Source organism: Macaca thibetana, chromosome 5 (assembly GCF_024542745.1).
Source record: "Macaca thibetana thibetana isolate TM-01 chromosome 5, ASM2454274v1, whole genome shotgun sequence".
In the NCBI taxonomy this organism is placed as follows: domain Eukaryota; kingdom Metazoa; phylum Chordata; class Mammalia; order Primates; family Cercopithecidae; genus Macaca; species Macaca thibetana.
This window is the reverse complement of record NC_065582.1, coordinates 140,958,627-140,979,744: the sequence shown is the minus strand read 5'-3', so window position 1 is coordinate 140,979,744 and position 21,118 is coordinate 140,958,627. Positions and strand designations below refer to the sequence as shown.

Sequence of the window (21,118 nt, the reverse complement as noted above, 5' to 3'; positions counted from 1 at the left end):
AGTACTACACAGTTGTTATAAAATTGTCAAGTGCTAGATAATGCCTTATTTGTTCACAGTAATGTCTTTTAAAGTTTGCAACAGAATTTTAAGAATGTACATTTAAATTTTTAAAACAAACAGTATTAGCTTAGTTTTACAGTATAGTCACATTAAAATAGTGAGAATGGCAGTACATAAAATTAAAAACAAGCAACTTTGTCATTTTTTTCTTCTAGGAATATGATAGAGCAGTTATTTTTTTTAAAAAGGCAAGAAAAACCCTACTGTCTCTCAATTACTGACTTTACAATAATCTGATTATCAATATACTCTCTTATCTTTATTGACTTTAAACTCAATGTGTGTTGATTATAAAGCATTTTAAAAAGGCAAAACTTTGAAAAATATATTAAATTTCACCCAATATCAAATAGAGATAACCTCTCTTATAAAAATTTGATGCATTTTTACAAAGTCTTATATGAAAGTGCATGTGTACCAAAAACAATATGTGTAGGAATACATATTCTATATGTATATGTATATGCATATGTGTCTGTGTATATGCATATGTGTGTATGTATGTGTGTTAACACATGTGCACATTTTTCTCCAAGTCTAACTACCACTCATCAAACAAATTTTATTTATACCATTTCATCTGTGTGTTGATGCGTTTTGTATATCCACCAATAAGTTTTCATAACTCAAAAGGAAATAGAAATAATTTAATAAACACATTATATGAACAACTGGTTAATAATTTTAGAAACTCTTTTATTCTCTTTTAAAAAAAGAAAATGAATTTTTTTTTATTTAAAACATATATCAATTATTATGGACATTGCAATAAGGGATTTATAAATACTCATTTATAAATGAGTTTGTTCATCATAATACCACATTCGTATAGATACCCATTTTATACATTATAAAACTGAGGCAGGGAGAAGTTAAATATTTTTTCATAGATCACGAGCTAGTAAATGAAGGAACCTGGATTTGAACCTAAGCAGTCTAACTCTAGAGCCAATGCTTTCAATTGCTACAGTTGGAAGAAAGCTGAAGATTTATTGAACATCAACATTATGGATAATCAAATGCAAAAAACTCACACAACTGTAGGGGCTGAGAATTCTGAAATTTTTAGGGCAGGGTAAAAGTTGGAAATTCAGGTAGGAGTTGATTCAGACTTGAATGTGAAATTTACTCAATCCACAGATCAGTTCAATGGATTGAAAACATAATATGAATTTCTGTATTTCAGTCTTGAGGCAGAATTTCTTCCTTTGTTTTCAGAAAACCTAATTTTTAGTTAAAGGCCTTAAACTGATTGGTTCAGGTCCATCCACATTATGGAGGGTGATATGCATTAATCAAAGGCTATTTGTTGTGTTAATCACATCTAAAACATACCTGCACAACATCATTTAGATTAGTGTAAAAAAAACTGATCACCATAGCCTAGCCAAGTGACGCCATTACAGACCTCACTGTACCTATCTGTACACACAAAAATTTACTCTAAATGAACAGTCAAAATATAAAGGCAAAAGCTATAAAACATTTATATAAAACATAGGGGCAAATCTTCATAATCTCAGATTTGGCAATAGATTCTTAGATTTGGAACCAAAAGCAAGAAGAACAAAAAAAAACAAAGACGTATTGGACTTCACAAAATTAAAAAAAAAAAAAAAAAAAAAAAAAAAAAAAAAAAAAAAAAAAAAAAAAAACTTTTGTACATCAAAAGGTATAATCAAGAATGTGAAAAGGCAAAATGCAGTATGGAAGAAAATATTTTCAAATCGTTATCTGATAAGCATTCAATGAAATACACAAAAGGCTCTTAAAACTCAGCAACAACAACAAAAAAACCCAAACAACCCATCTTAAAAGTGGTCAAAGATCTTGCATAAACATTCTAGTCAAGATGAGGACAATATATTATTGGCCAACAACTACATGAATAGATATTCAATGTTATTGGTCTTTAAGAAAATGAAAATCAAAACTATGAGCTAACACTTTATACTCACTAGTTGGCTTTAAGCAAGAAAGCATAAAATAATAAGTGTTGATGAGTATGTGAAGAAATAGGAACCTTTGTACATTGCAGACAGGAATGTACAATGATGCAGCATTTGTGGAAAACAGTTTGGTTGTTTATCAAAAAGTTAAACATAGAATTACTATATAACCCAATACTTCTAGGTATATACCAAGATAAATAAAAACATCTATCAACATAGAAATGTGTACATGTATTTTTATAACAAGTCTCATTCGTATAGCCAAAAGGCAAAATACTCTAATGAACATAAGTATGTGAATGGGTAAATATATTGTGCTATGTGCATACAATGTAATATTATTGTGTCATAAAAAGAAACAAAATACTGATCATGCTACAACTAGATGAACCTGGAAAATAGTATGTTAGTAAAAAGCCACCAGAGACATGAGGTCATATACAGTATGTTTCATTTTATATGATGTATTCTGAATAGGCAAATCCATAGTGACAGAAGCAAGTTAGAAGCTACCAGGGAATGGGAAAAGGATTGAGTGGGAATTGATTGCATAATGTGCTCTGGGTGTTTTTATGAAGTGATAAAAAGGTTTTAGAACAAGAGAGACCTGGTGGTTGAATAACGTTGTGAATATACTGAATACTTAATTAGACACTAAACATCACTGAATTGTACAGTTTGAAATCATTAACAGCATATTCTGTAAATTTTACCTTCATAAAAAATAAAGCAAAGAGAAAATAAGTGGATGGAATTCCATGACTAACAATGTAGTACAAAAGCAAAGAGGAAGTAGGATTCCAAGGAAAGAGAGAAAAAACATTTAATGGATCCACAGTAGCACCCAGGCAGAAAGAGGTGAATAAGGAAGTCCTCAGAAGAGCAAACCTCCACAAAGCACCTGCTGGAAGCCACCAGAAATGTGGAGAAGATGGTGCTAGTTGAATAAGGTGGGCACACTCTTTCCCATGTCCTATCTATGATGATCACTGCTTTCCATATTTTTCTGACACCTGTGTTTGCAATTATTTCAGGAACTGAGCTCCTTACCTGCCTCTAGGGAAGGAAGAGAGTAAACTTAGGGAAATGAAAATAAGACAAGTGGCCCCATGGAGATCTTTCTGAGTTCAGGACAGCCTGGTTACCACCATCAGAAGAGCCCATCTACAGAGCATGAGAGAAATAAATGTCAGATCACCTGGAGGACACTGGTGAAGTATATATCTGTTTCCTGGTTTTACCTTTACCATTATATGCACAGGTAGAAAGAGGTTATACATCATTACGAAAAGTTTGAGGAAACCTAGAGAGTTTCAATTCTTATTTCACTATGGTAGGGTCCTATCTTTCAGGAAACTGCTTTATACCTTTCGTTCACTTCAAAAGAGTCTGAAGTTAAAAATATTTTCCCAAACGATTTTAACAGGCTCTAAAGAGCAAATTCAACTTCAAAAATCAACAAAAGGAGCATAAATATGCACAAAGTTGACTCTGTCATTTCATGACCAAATTATAGAAGGAAACTTATTTTAGTTATGTAATATTTTTCATGCAATAGTAGAAGGTGATAAAATGGATTACCTTTTACCCAGTAAGAGAAATAGAAGCCTAACACCATTTCAGGATTTCCCATGCTTTCTTTTCTCAAATCTCATTCAGAAGAAAAACATTTTGCACACTTGTGGTGAAAGAAAAAAATAAGTGCCATTTCAATCATTTAATATAACTTAATCTTTCCTTTTTTTTTTTTTTTTTTTTTTTTTTTTTTTGAGACGGAGTCTTGCTCTGTCGTCAGCCTGGAGTGCAGTGGCACGATCTTGGCTCACTGCAACCTCTGCCTCCTGGGTTCAAGCGATAGTTTTTGTATTTTTAGTAGAGACGGGGTTTCACCATGTTGTCTAGGCTGGTCTCAAACTCCTGACCTCAGAATCTGCCTACCTTTGTGATCCACCTACCTCTGCCTCCCAAAGTGCTGGGATTACAGGTGTGAGGCACCATGCCCAGCCTATTTGTATTAATTTTCTTCCAAATGCCAAAAAACTACAAAGTATTTCACCTCTGATACAGCAAAAGGTCACTTTAACTTAGTTCTTTAGATATTGTCTTAGTACATTTGGGTGATGTTACAAAATTCCTTAAACGGGGTAGCTTATAAACAACAGACATTTATTTTGTTATGGAGACTGGAAAGTCCAAGATGAAGTCAGACTTGGTATGTGGTGAAGGCCAACTTTCTGGCTCATAGATAGCGACTTCTTGCCATGTCTTCACGTGATGGAAGAAACGAAAAAGCTTCCTTGGGCCTCCTTGATGAGGGTACTAATCCCCAAGGATTAGTACATGAAGGAATATGGCAGATATAAGAATTAACCAGTAAACACATGATTTGTATCTAGATGTGGAACTACCTAAATGGAAATTCAAGTATTTTTGTTTGTTTGTTTTGTTTTTAATCCAAGTTGGGCTTTAAAATGGAAATATATTGTTAAAAAAACTCACAGGTTGAGTGTTTTAAAAGACACCCCACTTCATCAATGACAAAGGAAATGGGCTTAGCATTTTTATTTCTGGGGTGAAAAGAATAATTCCCAGGCTCTCATCTCCAGCTGAAATTTCTAATCAGAAGTCCAGTGGTCAGAATATTTTCTACAAAGAGTCATATAACAACTATTTTCACCTTTGCAAGTCATTCAATCTTTGTCACAACTACTCAACTCTGCTATTGTAGTTCCAATCAGTAATAGATAACACATGCAGAGATGTTTACTAAAACTTTATTTATGAATGCTAAAATTTAAATTGCGTATAAATTTTTTAATGCTATAAAAATGTTTCCCAATTATTAAAAAACTTTAGATAAACCCTCTTATCTTGTGGGGAATACAAAACCATGTTGTTGGTTGGATTTGACACATGAGCCTGTATTTGAATCCCTGCACCATAAACTGAAATCCATTTGAGATTGAAACACATTTATAACTTAAACAGGCATGAAATAAAAACAAAACAAAACAAACAACAGATAAGCAAACAAAAAACTTATTTTTTTTCACAACTAAATGTTTTCCTAAATCCAAATTGAATTAGAATTATTCCATGATATTAACATCTGTGGCAAGTTTAAAGATATATATTTAATTCCTAGGACAATCTGTACTTACTTGATGTTTAAAATATTTGTGATATCTATTATCTAACATTTGGCCTTTTGATTAAAAATGCATAGTTTTAGACACATGATTTCATTTACAAGATATAAAACATACAGTAAATTTTAATAGTACCAAATATTTGACAGCACTTGATTTTTTACAAACATAACATCAGTATTAATTCACAGGAATAATTAAGTTGCTAGGAAAAATATTTTGATTAGTAATTACCTTGATAGTCCTTAAAAAATAATAAAAATTAAATACATTTAATATCCAAATGTATTTAATATCCAAATATCTTTAAGTGTTTAAGGAAATTTAATTAAGTTGTAAAATGAACCAAATATTTTAAAAATTGTAATCACTTCAAACGATTGATCTAGTAGTTTAAGAACTCTACTTTATTTCTTTTAATTTTTTAAATTAAAAAATGTAAATAGGCCAGGAGCAGTAGCTCACTCCTGTAATTCCAGCGCTTTGGGAGGCCGAGGCAGGCAGATTATGAGGTCAGGAGATCAAGACCATCCTGGCCAACACAGTGAAAGCCCGTCTCTACTAAAAATACAAAAATGGTGACTGGTGCCTGTAGTCCCAGCTACTCGAGAGGCTGAGGCAGGAGAATGGCATGAACCCAGGAGGCAGAGCTTGCAGTGAGCTGAGATTGCACCACTGCACTCCAGTCTGGGCGACAGAGCTGGACTCTGTCTCAAAAAAAATAAAAATAAATAAATAAACATTTAGAACATGAACTTAAAACACTTAAGGAAAACTACATTTTACATTCATGATTTTAATGAATTGAGTAACTTAAAATCTTCATATGAGGAAATAAACACCTATTGTTTTCTCTGTGCTCCAAAAACCACTTTTCATGGAGAAAATAATTCATTTGGCAACCTTAATATGTTTTCCATAAAATCCTGCTAAAAAGCATTATTAATACTTATTAACTTTGAATATGCTGTATTTGCTATTATGGCTATTAACATTAAATCAACTAAATTAGAAATAATTACATATAGGAGAATAAGTAAGTAAAGTCAATAAGATCCATTACAAAGGAAATATTTAAATATTTTCCTAAGTACAGACTGGATACTGTATGTATTTTATGATTATGAGAGAAAGATATATTCATAAATATAGTTTCAAAAATCAATAAAACATTTAAAACATATACATATCACATAAATATAAATAGGCACAGTCACACATACATACTGGAATATGTCTTTCCAAATTTTCTGTACTAATATATTTTGCTTACATAGTTTAGTTCAGATTCTATACACAATTAGGCATCAACATTGTATTTATTTAATATTTTATTAAATTTCATATACATTGAATAAAATTTCAAAATTTAAAAATAAAATGAATATATCCTAAATGAAAATAATAAAATTAAGCCACTTTTTAAAAATCTTCATTATTATTGAAATAAAACCAGCAAAATGTTATTTGTTTATATGTATATATTCTTTTTCTCCCACTTTATACTTTGGATCTGTAATGATTAAAAACTCAATTTTTCTAACCTTACAAGTCTCTGCTTTATTATATCCACAGTTTTGAGTATGATTAATTGACAGTCCCAAAAAGAGTATCTGTTTTAGGAAGGCTTAATTTTCCTTTTGTCTGTGCTTTTATTTTTTATTTATTTATTTATTTATTTATTTATTTATTTTAGAAACTGATGTTTATTTTCTATCAACTATTTTTCCATGTTGCTTAAGAGCCCGTGTAAGAACAGCTTAAGACCATTCAGTGGTTGCTCCTGGCCATTCAGTGGCCTGAGCAGTGGCAGCTGTAGACCAGTCTTCCGTGGCAGGCTGAGCACTCCAGTCTTCAGTAGGGAACTGCTGAATAGGCACAGAGGACACCTGCACACCTTCAGACCAGTCTGCAACCTCAGGCTGAGTAGCAGTGAACTCAGGAGCTGGAGCAGTCCATTCACCCTGAAATTCCTCCTTGGTCACTGCCTTTTCAGCAGTAGCCTGCTCTTCTTTTTCAATCTCTTCAGGATCTCTGTAGAAGTAGAGATCAGGCATGACCTCCCACGGGCGTTCATGGGAAATGGTGCCACGCATGCACAGAACTTCCCGAGCCAGCATCCACTACATCAAACCCACTGAGTGAGCTACCTTGTTGTTGCATGGGATGGCAATGTGCTTTTAAACAACCAGTTTGAAAGCAAGTATTGTGTTTACACTGAAGGCTGCAACAAAGTGAACCACTTTAGCATTTCTTTTTTTTTTTTTTTTTTTTTTTTTCCAGCTTGGTCTTCTAATGCTTTAGCCACCCTCGGCATGTGAGATAACCAACTCTTTATCTATCATTGTACAAGGGGCAACAACTACCGGTTGCAAGCCACCAAAAACATGGTGTGATTAGTGTGCTATCATTAATTTCACGGATTCTCTGACTTGTTCCTCCTTGACATAGGGGCTTTTTATTTCAGGCTGGCTTCTCTTATGGTAGCTTAATGTATGCAGCAATGGCAGTTCTGATTTCTGTTTAACATTCCATCAACAGTAAGAGAAAGAAAGTCCCTGTGAATCCAAATTCCTAGCAAGACTCCTGAAAGTCAGTATCATTGAATCAATCAATATTGGTGCCCCGTAGGATGAAATGATCTGTTTTTTGTTTGTTTGTTTGTTTACAAAATATGCTATGAATTTGACTTTACTTGGATCTCCAAAAGATGTTGGAAACTATTGATTGATGTCCTCTATAGCAATTGATTGGTATCCAATATAGTCATCATTTTTACATGTTACCCGTGAAAACTCCAAAGCTTAGTTACTGCCTCTGTGAGGTTATAAAATGAGTACTGATATTCAAACCAATTAAAATTAAGATAATTTTAAGAAGCCATTGTTGAAAAAAAAATGTGAACTTGAAGGAAAGTTTTAAAATGCATAAGTTAAATTTCTATTTTAACATTATCAGGAATAGTTTTGCTTTTCTATTAAGCTTTTCCATATTTATCTCATTTTGTCATGCCTATAGTTCAAAAACAATTTCTGTTGACAAGTTTGGGGGAAATTTGGAAGAAAATCCTCTTGTCGGCTAAAACCTAGGACAAGTCTTCTTCCAGATAGAAAGTACTAATAAGTTTTAACCATTTATTTTCCTAAAGCAAGTTACTCAAACCAAATTACTGAACTCTTTCTTTATCTACATACCTACTATAAAGAATAAATAAAGTAAAACCTTGGCTTTAGATCTCTTCAATCATCTCACTCTCCAACTTCTAAAACATATTCAGGGGTTATCAGTAATGTTCTATATCCATTCAAAATGTATGCCTTTGGAAATATCAAAGACATTATCCCCTTCAGTCCTATTTGCTTAAACAGTGCCTCCAGGATGCCTACCAAAGTCTTCCTTTAGACCTGTCAGGCACTTTCTCAAAGTTGATTGCCACCACTTCTACTTCCACATCATAGGATCATGTGGACTGCTCATGTCTCTCACCTTTAAGTAGAGAGCTCAGGTACCGTGGAAAATAATTTGGTTATTGTACCTCAGAGCTGTAATGAAGTGGCTGACTCCACTTTGAGGTGTTTGACTGCTCACAGTTTTCAAGCACATTTCCTCTTCTCCTTGTGCCTTACATCTCGGTAAGTGGATGAGAAAGTCCAGGTTCTCTCTCCTTTTGCACTGGCAAGAAGTTCAAATCATGCAATTTCAGGCCCTTGTAGGAACCCTCATTCCAGCTCTGCCTTTTAAATACATTAAAACTCCAAATCACTTTTTAACTGGATCTCTCAAGTCCTTTTCACACCTCTTTGGGAAGCCAGCTCTGCATCCCATGTAAGTCTCATTATGAGAGCCTTTTATAACCTTTTTGTGCACCTGTAGCATCATCAGTGTCAATATCCAAACAAAATTTTGAAGAAGCAGTCATGTAAAGAGTTGGTGACCAGATGCTATGGCTCATTCCTGCAATCCTAGCTAACTAGGAAAATGAGGTGGGATGATTACTTGAGTTTAGGAGTTAGAAGCTGCAGTAAAATATGATTGCACCACCGCACTCAAGCCTGGGCAACAGAGTGAGATCTTGTCTCAAAAATTGAAAAATAAAAAGCTAGGCTGTGTGAAACTGTTTGACTATCTCTGATTTTTTTTTTTTTTTTTCTTGCAGGGGATAGGGAAGCACACTGAGTTTTGAATACCTTCCAATGGAGCACCATAAAACTCACAATATTTTTGGAGCTCTATAGCATGTTCTCTCTGAACCAAATATTAAATGCTACATTATGTTAAAAGAAAAAAACTTTAGACAAATTAAATTTAAAATAATTTAGCAAATGTAAAATTCTCCCCAGGACCTGAAAGCTTACGGAGATGAATAACTCCTCCCTTCTCAGGCCCAGTTCCAAGGAGCAAGGGCACTTGCATCAGCAGCGTGCGTCAGCAAGATAGAAGAAGCAGGAAGAGAGGCAGCCCAAGACACCTACCCTGGCCAGAAGACAGGTACCCCTGAAGATCGAGAAAGAGGCCATCTATGTACAATGTAGCAGTTATGTCAGACCAGGACACTTCCTGTTTACAGGAGACTATAAAACCTTTGCCCGGTCCTCACTTGGGGCTGACTCCATTTTAGGCCTCAGCCTGCCTGCACCCAGGCACTCATTGAAACAGCATGTTGCTTCACACTACCTTGTGTTGCCTGTTGGCGCATCCTTGGGGTTCAAACTAATACAAGAGCCTTACATTTGGCGCCAAAACCTGGGAGAGACTCAGGTTTGTGTCCCTCATGGACCCACCCCTCCACCCCAGAGAGCAGGCCACAGCAGCTGGATAAAGTAAGCTCCTCAGCCTCTAGTCGCCATTCCGTGCATGCATGTTGGTCACTGACCTTGCCTACTGGTAAGTTTCCCCAGGAACCTGGTTAACAGGGAAAATTCTGCATGGCCTCTCTTGGTTTCTCCAGTCTGAAAACCTAACGTTGGTCCAAGAAGGCTCCGGCGTGTGCCAGGCACTCGCTGATCCATTTGTTCTTATTCTCTAAGCCATTTGATCCTGTTCCGGGAACAAAAAAGGCAGCGGTGATGATTGCACCTTTTATCATCTCCCTCCGGCCATCCACCAGGGTCTCCTTTTCCCTATTATTCCAAGCCTACCCTTTGTTACGGGAAACTCCTAATCCTTCATTCCAAAAACCAGGCCTCTAGACTGCCTCATAAAAAACCTGCAAACTTTAGGCTTCAGGCAAATTATCCACCCTAAGTTCCTTGTCTTTTTTTTTTTGCAATTCAGTCTGGACACAATACAAATTGGATAATGGGTCCAAATGGCCTGCAAATGGAAGAACATTCGACTTTACAATTTTAACTCATTTAAGATATTATTGCCCAAGACTGGAGAAATGGAGATAAATTCCTTCTGTCCATGCCTTTTCGCACTCAGATCACAACCCGACCTCTGCAGTTCTCACCTGTTCAAATTCTTCTCATCCATTCTCGCTGCCCTGATCGCCTTTCTCCTCCAGACCCTCCCTCCTTTTCCTTGTTAGATCCAGCAGACTGCTGTCCACCCCTCCCAGCACCTACCTCTCCCTCTCAACCATCTTCTTTAACCCCCTAAGCCTCCTCTTTATCTTGTCAGCCACCATCTTCCCAGATGCCATCTTCTCAGCTGCCACCTTCCCAGCCACCAGTTTCCCACCTACCATCTTCTCAGCTGCCATCTTCCCAGTCAGCTGTATACACTTCTTTTCCTACACTTTCCCCTCCTCAGGACAATTCTAGTATTCCCAGTACCTATTCTCCTCCCTCACCACCCTCTCCTGAGACTTGTAAACCCATCCTGCCACCTTATGCCCCTATCTATCCTCCATTGCCTGTTAACCCCACTTCCCCATTCAAACCCACAGCAGGAACCACTTCCAGGTTTTTCCTTCTCTCCTACCCATACTCACTCAGGAGCCATCTTTGGCCCATGCCCCACCCTTACTTCAGCACCAGTTCTAGAATGCCTCCTTTGGGAAGTGGCAGGAGCTGAAGGTATTGTTAGCGTTCATGTTCCCTTGTCCCTCACTGATCTCCCTCAAATTAGCAAAAGACTCTGTTCATTTCCAGAAGACCCTACCTCTTAAATTAGGGAGTTTCAATACCTTACCAAGCTGTATGAACTACCCTGACATGACTTCTACATAATGCTCTCTTCTACCCTCACCACAGAAGACTGAGACCATATCTGAACCCTAGCTCGGGCACATGCTGATACCATTCATCACCAGGCTCCTGCCCAGCTTACTGGCACAGAGGCAGTCCCCAAATAGGACCCCCATTGGGATTATCAAGATGGGGCCTCTGGAGGCCACCATCGAGACCACATGATTGTGTGTCTCCTTGCAGGACTCAAAAAGGGTACCCATAAATTGGTAAACTATGAAAAACTTTCAGAAATCACCCAAGGTCCTGTTGAAAACCCAGCCCTTTTCCTCTCTCATTTAACTGAAGCCATGAGAAAGTATACCAACCTAGACCCAGCCAGCCTAGAAGGAACCACCACCTTAAACCTTTGGTTCATCTCCCAATCCACCCCCGATATTCGGCACAAGTTTCAGAAGCTTGACAATGGTCCTCAAACCCCACAATGAGACCTTCTTAATTTAGCCTTCAAAATCTTTAACAATCTTAATGAGGAAAGTAAAAGGCAAAAAGAGGCAGAGTTTCAAATATTTGCCTCCACCATCAGGGGCCCTGCAGGCCCACAGGGCCACAGCTCCACATGGAAGCCTCCTAACAATCCATCTCCACCTGGCACCTACTTCAAGTGCGGCAGTGAAGGCCCCTGGTCCAGACAATGCTCAAACCCAAGTAAGCCCACCAGGCTGTGCCCCTTCTGTGGAAGACCCCAGTGGAAGTGGGACTGTGAGCAGCCCCCACAAGGACCGCCCCCATCCCTTCCCAAGTCAGCCAAAACCTGCCACTTGGATCTCATTGGCCTTGCTGCTGAAGGATGGAAGCCCCGGCAACTATCATCACTTCATCCAAGCCAAGGGTAACCCTGATGGTGGGAGATAGGCCAGTATGTTTTTTCATTAATACCAGGCCAACCTACTCTGCTTTACCTAATTTTTCAGGACCCACCCAGCCCTCCCAAGTCTCTGTTGTGGGAATTGATGGACAAGTCTCCAAGCCCCAAGTCCCCCTCTACTTTTCTGCTCCCTTCACACCTTTTCCTTCACTCACTCTTTCTTAATCCTGCCCTCATGTCCAACTCCACTCCTAGGCAGAGACATCCTTCCAAAACTCCATGCTATTCTCCACTTCCACATTCCCCATGGTACCCAACACATCAACCCAGACTCCTCCGGGGCTTCTAACTTTCTTCTACCCCTCCAACTTCCCACCTTAAAACTTGCAACTTTTCCTTATCCCCCATCCGTAGTTATGCCCGCTGTTTAGGATACTTCCACACCTTCAGTTGCAGAACACCACACCCCATCCACATTACCCTTAAAGAGCCCATCCAGTTCCTATCACAGAAGCAGTGTCCCATCCCCCAAGCAGCTCTCATAGGCCTAAAGCCTATCATTTCTCGCCTCCTCACCAGTCACCTACTCCGCCCAACAAACTCCCCTTTTTAACACACCAGTTCTACCTGCTAAAAAGCCAGATGGAACTTATCGCTTAGTTCAGGACCTCAGGAACATTAACCAAGCTTCCAGTAAGTCCTAACCCATATACTTTACTTTCCACATTTCCCTCCAATACCACCCATTTTTCTGTTACAAACTTAAAGAATACGTTTTTCACAATTCCTTTACACCCTAATTCCTGAAAACTCTTTGCTTTAAGTAGGAAAACCCCAACACCCACGTCAGCTCACCTCGTACATACTACCTCAAGGTTTCAGAGACAGCACCCACCTTTTTGGACAGGCCCTTGCTCTGTACTTTATCCCTAAAACCGTCCACTCTTTTTCAACGTGTTAATGATTTCCTGTGTAGCCCTTCTCAAAGAGACTGCAACACCCATACTATCTCTCTCTTTTAAACTTCTTGGCAGAATGGGGGTATTGGGTCTCCCCGAAGAAAGCACAAATATGCACCACCTCAGTCACCTATCTAGGTCTAGCCCTTACCCCGTGAATACGAGGGCTCACAGCTGACTGCATATCCCTCCACCAGTCCCTCCTGCCTCCACAGACTAAGCAAGAAATTCTCTCTTTTCTAGGACTAGTGGGATATTTTAGGCTCTGAGTTCCCTCCTTCACTTTACTTGCCAACCTGTTACACAAGCTGCTAAATGCTCTCTCCATGAGCCTTTAAAACCTGTACAGCCTGTTACCCAAACTTTCTGTCCACTCCAAAAGGCTCTCATCTCAGCCCCCATCCTCACTCTCCCAGACTTCACCAAAACGTTCTCCCTCTATACCAACAAACAGCATGGAGTTTCACAAGGTCCTCTAACCCAGTCTGAGGGGCCCACCCTTCAGGTTATCACCTACCTCTCTGAACAACTTTAAACCACAGTTCTCAGATGGCCTGCCTGCCTCCAAATCACTATGCTAACCAGCTCCCATCTAAACTCAGCCATGCTCTTACCTGAAGCTACAACCACCCAAGACCCTACATACTTCTGTGTGAACACTGTTCAAATCTTTCTTATACATTTTCCAAACCTAACAGACCAATCCCTTCCAGATGCCTCCTTTACTTCGTTTGTAGATGGCAGCTCCTTCCTACATCAAGGATGCTGGAATGCTGGTTGTGCTATAGTGTCACCCCCACACACACGCTATTGAAGCCAATCAGCTCCCCCTAGGCACCACCTTCCAAAAAGCTGAACTCATTGCTCTCACTTGAGCTGCCAGACAACAAATTAACATATATTCAGATTCTCATTATTCATTCCATATAGTACACTCACATTCATCTATCTGGAAAAAGCAAAGTTTCCTAACTACAAAATAAATAAATAAATAAATAACTTCCTGTCATAAATGGCTCCCTCATCAGAAAGCTCCTTCAAGCTGCCAGACTGCTACAGAAAGTTTCCATCATTCATTGCAGGGGCCACCAAACCCCAGACATTCCTGTATCAGCTAGAAATGCACTAGCAGATCAGGCAGCCAAACAAGTAGCCCTACAACCTGTGCAAAGCCAGTTTCTGTCCCTGCAGTTGTTCTCACGTCTTTACTCCTCAGAATAAAAGGAGGACTTCCGAGCCCAAAACCTTCAAAAGCAAGGACAATGGTATGTCAAGAAAGGGTGCTTCATTCTTCCTCACTCTCAAGGCCTTCCACATCTCCAAAGCCTCCACAACTCTTTACATGTTGGTCAAAAACCTCTCTTGCAACTTCTCCGCCCTATTCCACTTGTCCTCACCTTTCCAGCCATGTTTGAGAAATCAGCCAGTCCTGCTCTATCTGCCACTCAGTGTTAAACTCCAGCACTTCCTCCGGCTGCCACCTTTTCCTACCCACCAAGCCCGGGCCCAGGTACCTGGGGAAGATTGGCAAGTAGACTTCACTCACATGCCTCCCGATAAATGGGTCTGCTATCTTCTAGTCTTTGTCTGTGCTTTCTCCGGGTAGGTAGAAGCATTCCCAACAACTTTAGAAGGTGCAAATATCTTCACATAAACTCTCATCATGCATGTAATTCCCCATTTCTGAATCCCAGTGTCCATCCAGTCCCATAATGGACCCGCGTTCATCAGCCAAATTACTCAAGGTGTCTCTACATCCTTAAGAATAAAGTAGGTTCTCCACACACCCTACAGGCCTCAATCTTCAGGCAAACTTGAAAAAAGGAACTCTGTCCTTAAAGCCCAACTTACCAAGCTGGCTCTAGAAACCCACCAGTTGTGGAGATAAAATCTCCCTTTCACCCTCATGACACTCCATGCAACACCAAAGGCATCATGTTTTTATAGTCCCTTTGAAATCAAGTATGGCCAAACTTTTGTCTTGGGGCCTCCACACTTACCAGACTCTGAGCCACTCAGGAATTACCTCCCCTCCTTAATCCAGACACAATTTTTCATTCATGAAGTAAAAGATGAGGCCATGCCCATCCCTGTTGACACTTCCTTGTCCTCTCAACATAACTGTCTTGTAGGCACAGACGTGTTTATCTGCCCGACCCTCACCCAAAAACTACAACCAAAGAGGACAGGCCCCTACACTGTGATACTCAGCACGCCAACTACAGTGAGAGTCCAACGACCCCCCAACTGGGTCCATCACACCAGGGTCAAGCCCATCCCCAGCTACGCCTTCCTCCAAAACACTAGCAGTGGGCAACACACTTGGAGTCCCTGTGTATAATAACCTAAGCAAAGAAAAATGGTCCTTAAACATAGGAGGAAGCCAAAGATGGCAAGGGGATGAATGGCCTCTGGAAGAGATCATCGAATAGAATGATCCTGCCACTTTGGCTGAGGGTGGTTCATGGAGTTATTGCACTCCTATATATATGCTAAATAGAATAATTAGACTACAGGCTATTCTAGAGATAATCACTAACCAAACCACCTCAGCCCTGGAAATGCTCGCAAAATAACAAAACCAAATGCGTACAGCAATTTATCAAAACAGGCTAGCACTAGACTACTTATTAGCAGAAGAGGGTGGAATCTGTGGTAAGTTTAATATCCCTAATTGCTGTCTTAATGTTAGACAATAATGAAAAAGTGGTTCTGGAAATCACTTCAAACATCAGAAAATAGCCCACTTACCAGTCCAAACCTGGAAGGGATGGGACCCAAGAAACCTTCTAGGAGGGTGGTTCTCCAATTTAGGAGGATTTAAAATGCTTGTAGGGACAGTAATCTTGATCAATGGGCTCCTCCTGTTTCTCCCCTCTGTTATTCCACTGATAATAAAAGCCATTACCACTCTTGTTGAACCTACACTTAATCAGCAGGCAGTCCAGATGATGCTCCTGCTACAACACCACAATGGATACAAACCCGTCTCTCAAGAATACACCAAAAGTTAAGCTTTTCTTTTTCCAAGATGCCCATGCCACCCCAGTGTCACCCATGAAGTAGTTATTGAGAAAGTCGTCCCTTTTCCCTTTTTCTATAACCAAATAGACAGGAATGTAAGATTCTCCCTGGGATCTGGAAGCTTAAGGAGAAGAATAACTCCTCCTTTCTCAGGCCCAGTCCCAAGGTGCAAGGCCACTTGATGCGTCAGCAGCGTGCGTCAGCAGCGTGCGTCAGCAAGATAGAAGAAGCAGGAAGAGAGTCAGTCAGAAGACACCACCCTGGCCGGGGGAAGGGTACCCCTGAAGATCAAGAAGACAGGTACCCCTGAAGGCCATCTCGTTACAATGTAGCAGTTACGTCAGAGTAGGACACTTGTTGTTTGCAGGAAACTGTAAACCCTTTCCCCATCCTCACTTAGAGATGAGGCCTCAGCCCGCCTGCACCCAGGCACTCATCAAAACAGCATGTTGCTCCACACCACCTCATGTTGTCTGTTGGCATGTTCTTTGGGTTCTAACCGATGCGAGAATACTACAGCAAAGAACTACTCATGAATCAGACAACCCTCAGAACCAGAAGAGGTTCATAGAGCTCTGTTTTGCAGTGGGCAGGCAACATTTGTGGAGAGAAAATGGAAGTGAGTTACAGAAACAATTTGATTGATTACAGCTTGGGGTTTGCCTTATTTGAACATTGTATGATCAGTTGGCTGCCTATGATTGATTAAAGCTCAACTGGTATTACTGGCTGAGACAGCTATTTGTTACAAAAGTATACTCCTCATTTAGGTTTTTAGTTAGTTTATGTACTGAGTTAGATGCAGTTCATGACATAAGGACTCCGAATCACTATGAACTGGAGCCTCAGGTCAGATTTAATTTAATTTAACAATTTATTATTAAATACTGTTAAATTTGTTACTGTTTTTTATATAGCTTTTCTGTTTTAAATACTCTCTTCTTGAGTTCAAGAACATTATCTTGGCTTTTTTTTTCCCCTACCCTTCCCCCACCATATAGGACTTAGTGCAGTAATAAGCACACATTTATTTATTTTTGTATATTAGGATATTTTCACATCCTTTAAGGCAATATATAAAAGAAGGATTGATGATGTATTTTATATAAAACAGTTAGATGTTTGCTTGAATAAACAATTTAACATCTTATAGTACGGTAGGTTAATATGAGATTGTGTTATACAAAAAACAAGCAGAAATAACTTATAATTACAATGTACCATTATGTGGAGTTGTTGATTCTGCAGCACTAAATACATAAACATTTACTGAACATTTATTATATTCACACCCCTGCATTAGTTTCTTTTGTTTAGTTTTGAACAGCTTTATTGAAATACAACTCATGTATCATACTTTCATCTTCGTAAATTGTGAAATTCTATGTTTCCAATTATATTCACAGGTTTGAGTAAGCATCATCATGATCTCATTTTAAAATATTATCCCCCTAAAAAATTACCCATTAGCTGTTACTCCCTATTCTCTCACATAGGCAATCTCATAACTCCTAATCTAAGCAACCATAATATATTTATTGTATCTCTATAGATTTGCCTATTTTTTTCATTTCATAGAAATGAAAACATAACATATGAAGCACATATTAGTTTGTAGTGGGTTTAGCTTAAGATATTGATTAATTGTTTTATATATTTCTGTAGATGATTTCCAATTTCTCCATTCTCTTCAAATACCTAAACCTTTTCACTTTCAGCAGATGTCCTTGATTCCACCTTTAAGAAGGAAATAGAAACATCAGAAGAGGGTTTTCCAACTTCCTTCCACCAAACTTAGCAACCTACAAGCAGTGATACAATTTTTTCTCATTCTTTTTTGTTGTAATGTACATTTTCCCTCTATTGTCCTTAAATGTTGTGGTTCCTGAATGTTAGATTTGTTTTTCTCATTCTGTTCTCTGACTTTATTTCTTTTATAGTACAGTAACTTCAAAATGTATGTATTATATATTAGGTTTTATCTATCGTAGCAACTCCACTTACAACACAGTTAAAACTCAATTCAAAATCTATTCCATGTATACTGTATCTATTTTTCCACAATTATTAAATAATAACTATCCACACAGTGGCACAGAGTCAAAATCTACCTTTTAAAGTAGATTTTAAAGTATATTTTAAAGTCCAGGATATAAAAGCCCAGGAATAATTATAGAGAAACAAAACCTCTGCCTCTAACTAAATTACATTCTGGAACAGATGGTATTTATTAACCAAATATTTATGTGCATAAATATATTTAAAGTTTGTATTAAGCTCTATGTAGGAAAGTACTAGAGTGCCATGAATGCAAATCAAGGGACGTGACCTAGTCAAGGCAATCAGGGAAAATTTCCCTGAGGGAATGATATTAAGTCAAGGCCTAAAAGGGAAGATGACAAAAAAATAGCAGATGAGTAGGGGCTTTGCATAATATCACGTACCCTTAGGTCAAGGGAATTGAACTCACTGAGCCTTGTGGATTAATAATGGGGATTCATAATGAAAACTGTGGCAGTTGCCAGAATTATGGAGAACAGACCATGGGCAGCCAACAGTGAATAAATATCAGATTATATTGTCCTATTGCTCCCTGAAAAAAAAAAAAAATGATATTCAACATGGCATAAGAATGTCATGACCAAACTGGCCTTTCCTTTAGTCTCCAGACACTGTATTTTTTCATCTACGTAATATACCCCTACTCGTCTGCTATTTTTTTGTCATCTTCCTTTTAGGCCTTAACCTCATATGACTCCCTCAGGGAAACTTTCCCTGATTGCCTTGGCTAGGTCAAGTTCCTTTATTTGCATTCATGGCACTCTACTCTTTAACTACATAGTGCTTAATACAGTCATGAAATATATTTACACACATAAATATGTGGTTAATAAATACCATCTGCACCAGAATGTAATTTAGTTAGAGGCAGAGATTTTGTCTCTCTATAATTATTCATTTGTCAGACATATTACATGTATAATACGTATTTTTGAAATGGATTCATTAATGAAGGAATAGCTACAAAATTATGGTTTGAATCCATTGAATTCCATCTACCAGGCGTGTGTGTGTGTGTGTGTGTTGTATGTTCATGTATGTGTGTGTGTGTATATATCTGCCAACATTTTCTGTTCAGTATCATTAGTATTTTGAGGCTTAGGGCACAAGAACGCAACAATAATTGATTTGAAAAGCTGCCTAAGTTACACTATATGAATGTTCATTGCTGTTTCATTATTAGAAAAAAATACCCTACTTATTCTTTCCAGTTTCCCTGGGGTAGGAGGAGATCAGGTAAAAAGAAAAAAAAGAACAAATCTATTTTTGCATATTCTAGTTCAATAGACATGCTAAAAACAAAAGTACCTCCTGATCACTTGAAAATGTTGAATATTCATTTTGGAGTTATGTAAAATGAGACTATTAAAAAGCTGATTTTTGTTGTTGTTGTTTTTGGGATGGAATCTTGCTCTGTCGTCAAGGCTAGAGTGCTGTGGTGCGATCTTGGCTTACTGCAACCTCAGCCTCCCGGGTTCAAGCGATTCTCTTGCCTCAGCCTCTGGAGTAGCTGGGACTACAGGCATCATGCCCGGCTAATTTTTCTTTTTTCATATTTTAGTTGAGATAGGTTTTCGCCATGCTGTCCAGGCTGGTCTCTATCTCCTGATCTCATGATCCGCCCGTCTCGGCCTCCCAAAGTGCTGGGGTTACAGGCATGAGCCACCACGCGCCGCCTAAAAAGCTGATGTTTATAATAAAAATTATTAGTAAGTCTATGAAGAAAATATAAATCAGACAAGAGTATTAAAATATTATGATTAGATACCCACTTTTCAGAAAAAGAGTATCCAATCAGTAATTTTAAAATTAGCAATAAGTGACAAGTGATTTCCTTAATTTTAGTTACATATCAAATAGTTTCTATTACTAAAAGAAAACCTATTTTAAAAATATATTTTATTCACTTTTACATTAAAAGAATAGTACCAATTGAAAAGAATCTAAATTTTGCTAAAATTGGAAAACTTTATTTAATATTGGAGGGATATTTTCATATTTTCACAGAGAAATATTTTTTCTGTGAAATATAACCATATATATAACCTAATGTACATAAAATAACCATAAACCATGTATATAACCATATATGTTTAAAATTACCAAAATTATACACACATATATATACATATATATGTAATGTTAGAGACAGGACCTTGCTCTGTCACCCAGTCTGGGGTGCAGTGGTGCAATAATGGTTCACTACAGCCCTCCCACATCAGTTTCCCAAGTAGCTGTGACCACAGGCATGTGCCACCATGATTGGCTTTTTTTTTTTTTTTTTTTTCCATAGAGATGAGGTCTTGTTCTCTTGGCCAGGCTGGTCTCAAACTTCACCTGAAGCAATTCTCCCATACTAGAACCCAAAGTGCTGGGATTACAGACATAAGCCACCACCCTCAGGCTGTTATATATTTAAATAGCATTTTAGCACATAAAATAAGATGACTGTTGATACAAAATGGCAAAACTCACCGAATAAATGTTGCAGTTGCTGAAAGTTATTGTAAGTCTATGGCTAACATCACTTTTATAGAAAAAGCCGTTATTTAAAAATATGAAAAATCACCATAGCCTATGTAAAAGATTAGGTCCATGCTCTGTCCATATTCGCAATGCAGCCTTAAGGTTCAGGTCCTGAATTCACTGTGTTTATTTCTTTTTTTTCCTACTTTATCTGTCTTCTTTCTGCCTGAAAGCTTTCTGTAAGTATTGAGTTAGATTTACTTGAGAATTTGTGGTGGAGATAAACTGCTAAGTTTATTTTGCTGTGTTTAAGATATGGTAATAGAGAATATACATCTAATTTATTTACTAAGAAAAAGAAAGCTTCCAGCTGAAAATGATGCCAGGCTGAGGTTGGAAGAGTTAATTTGACCAACGATGTGTGTTTTAGAAAAATGAGGATAAA

The 21,118-nt window shown here is 38.1% G+C and overlaps 1 protein-coding gene across 1 annotated transcript; it reads right to left on the bottom strand.

Moving 5' to 3' along the window:
- Positions 1-6,924: 6,924 nt before the first annotated feature.
- On the bottom strand, positions 6,925-7,284 carry LOC126954452 (40S ribosomal protein SA-like). Its single transcript, XM_050789963.1, has one exon. It carries the CDS (start codon positions 7,282-7,284, stop codon positions 6,925-6,927), a length of 360 nt encoding a protein of 119 aa, XP_050645920.1.
- Between the last annotated feature and the right edge of the window lie 13,834 nt (positions 7,285-21,118).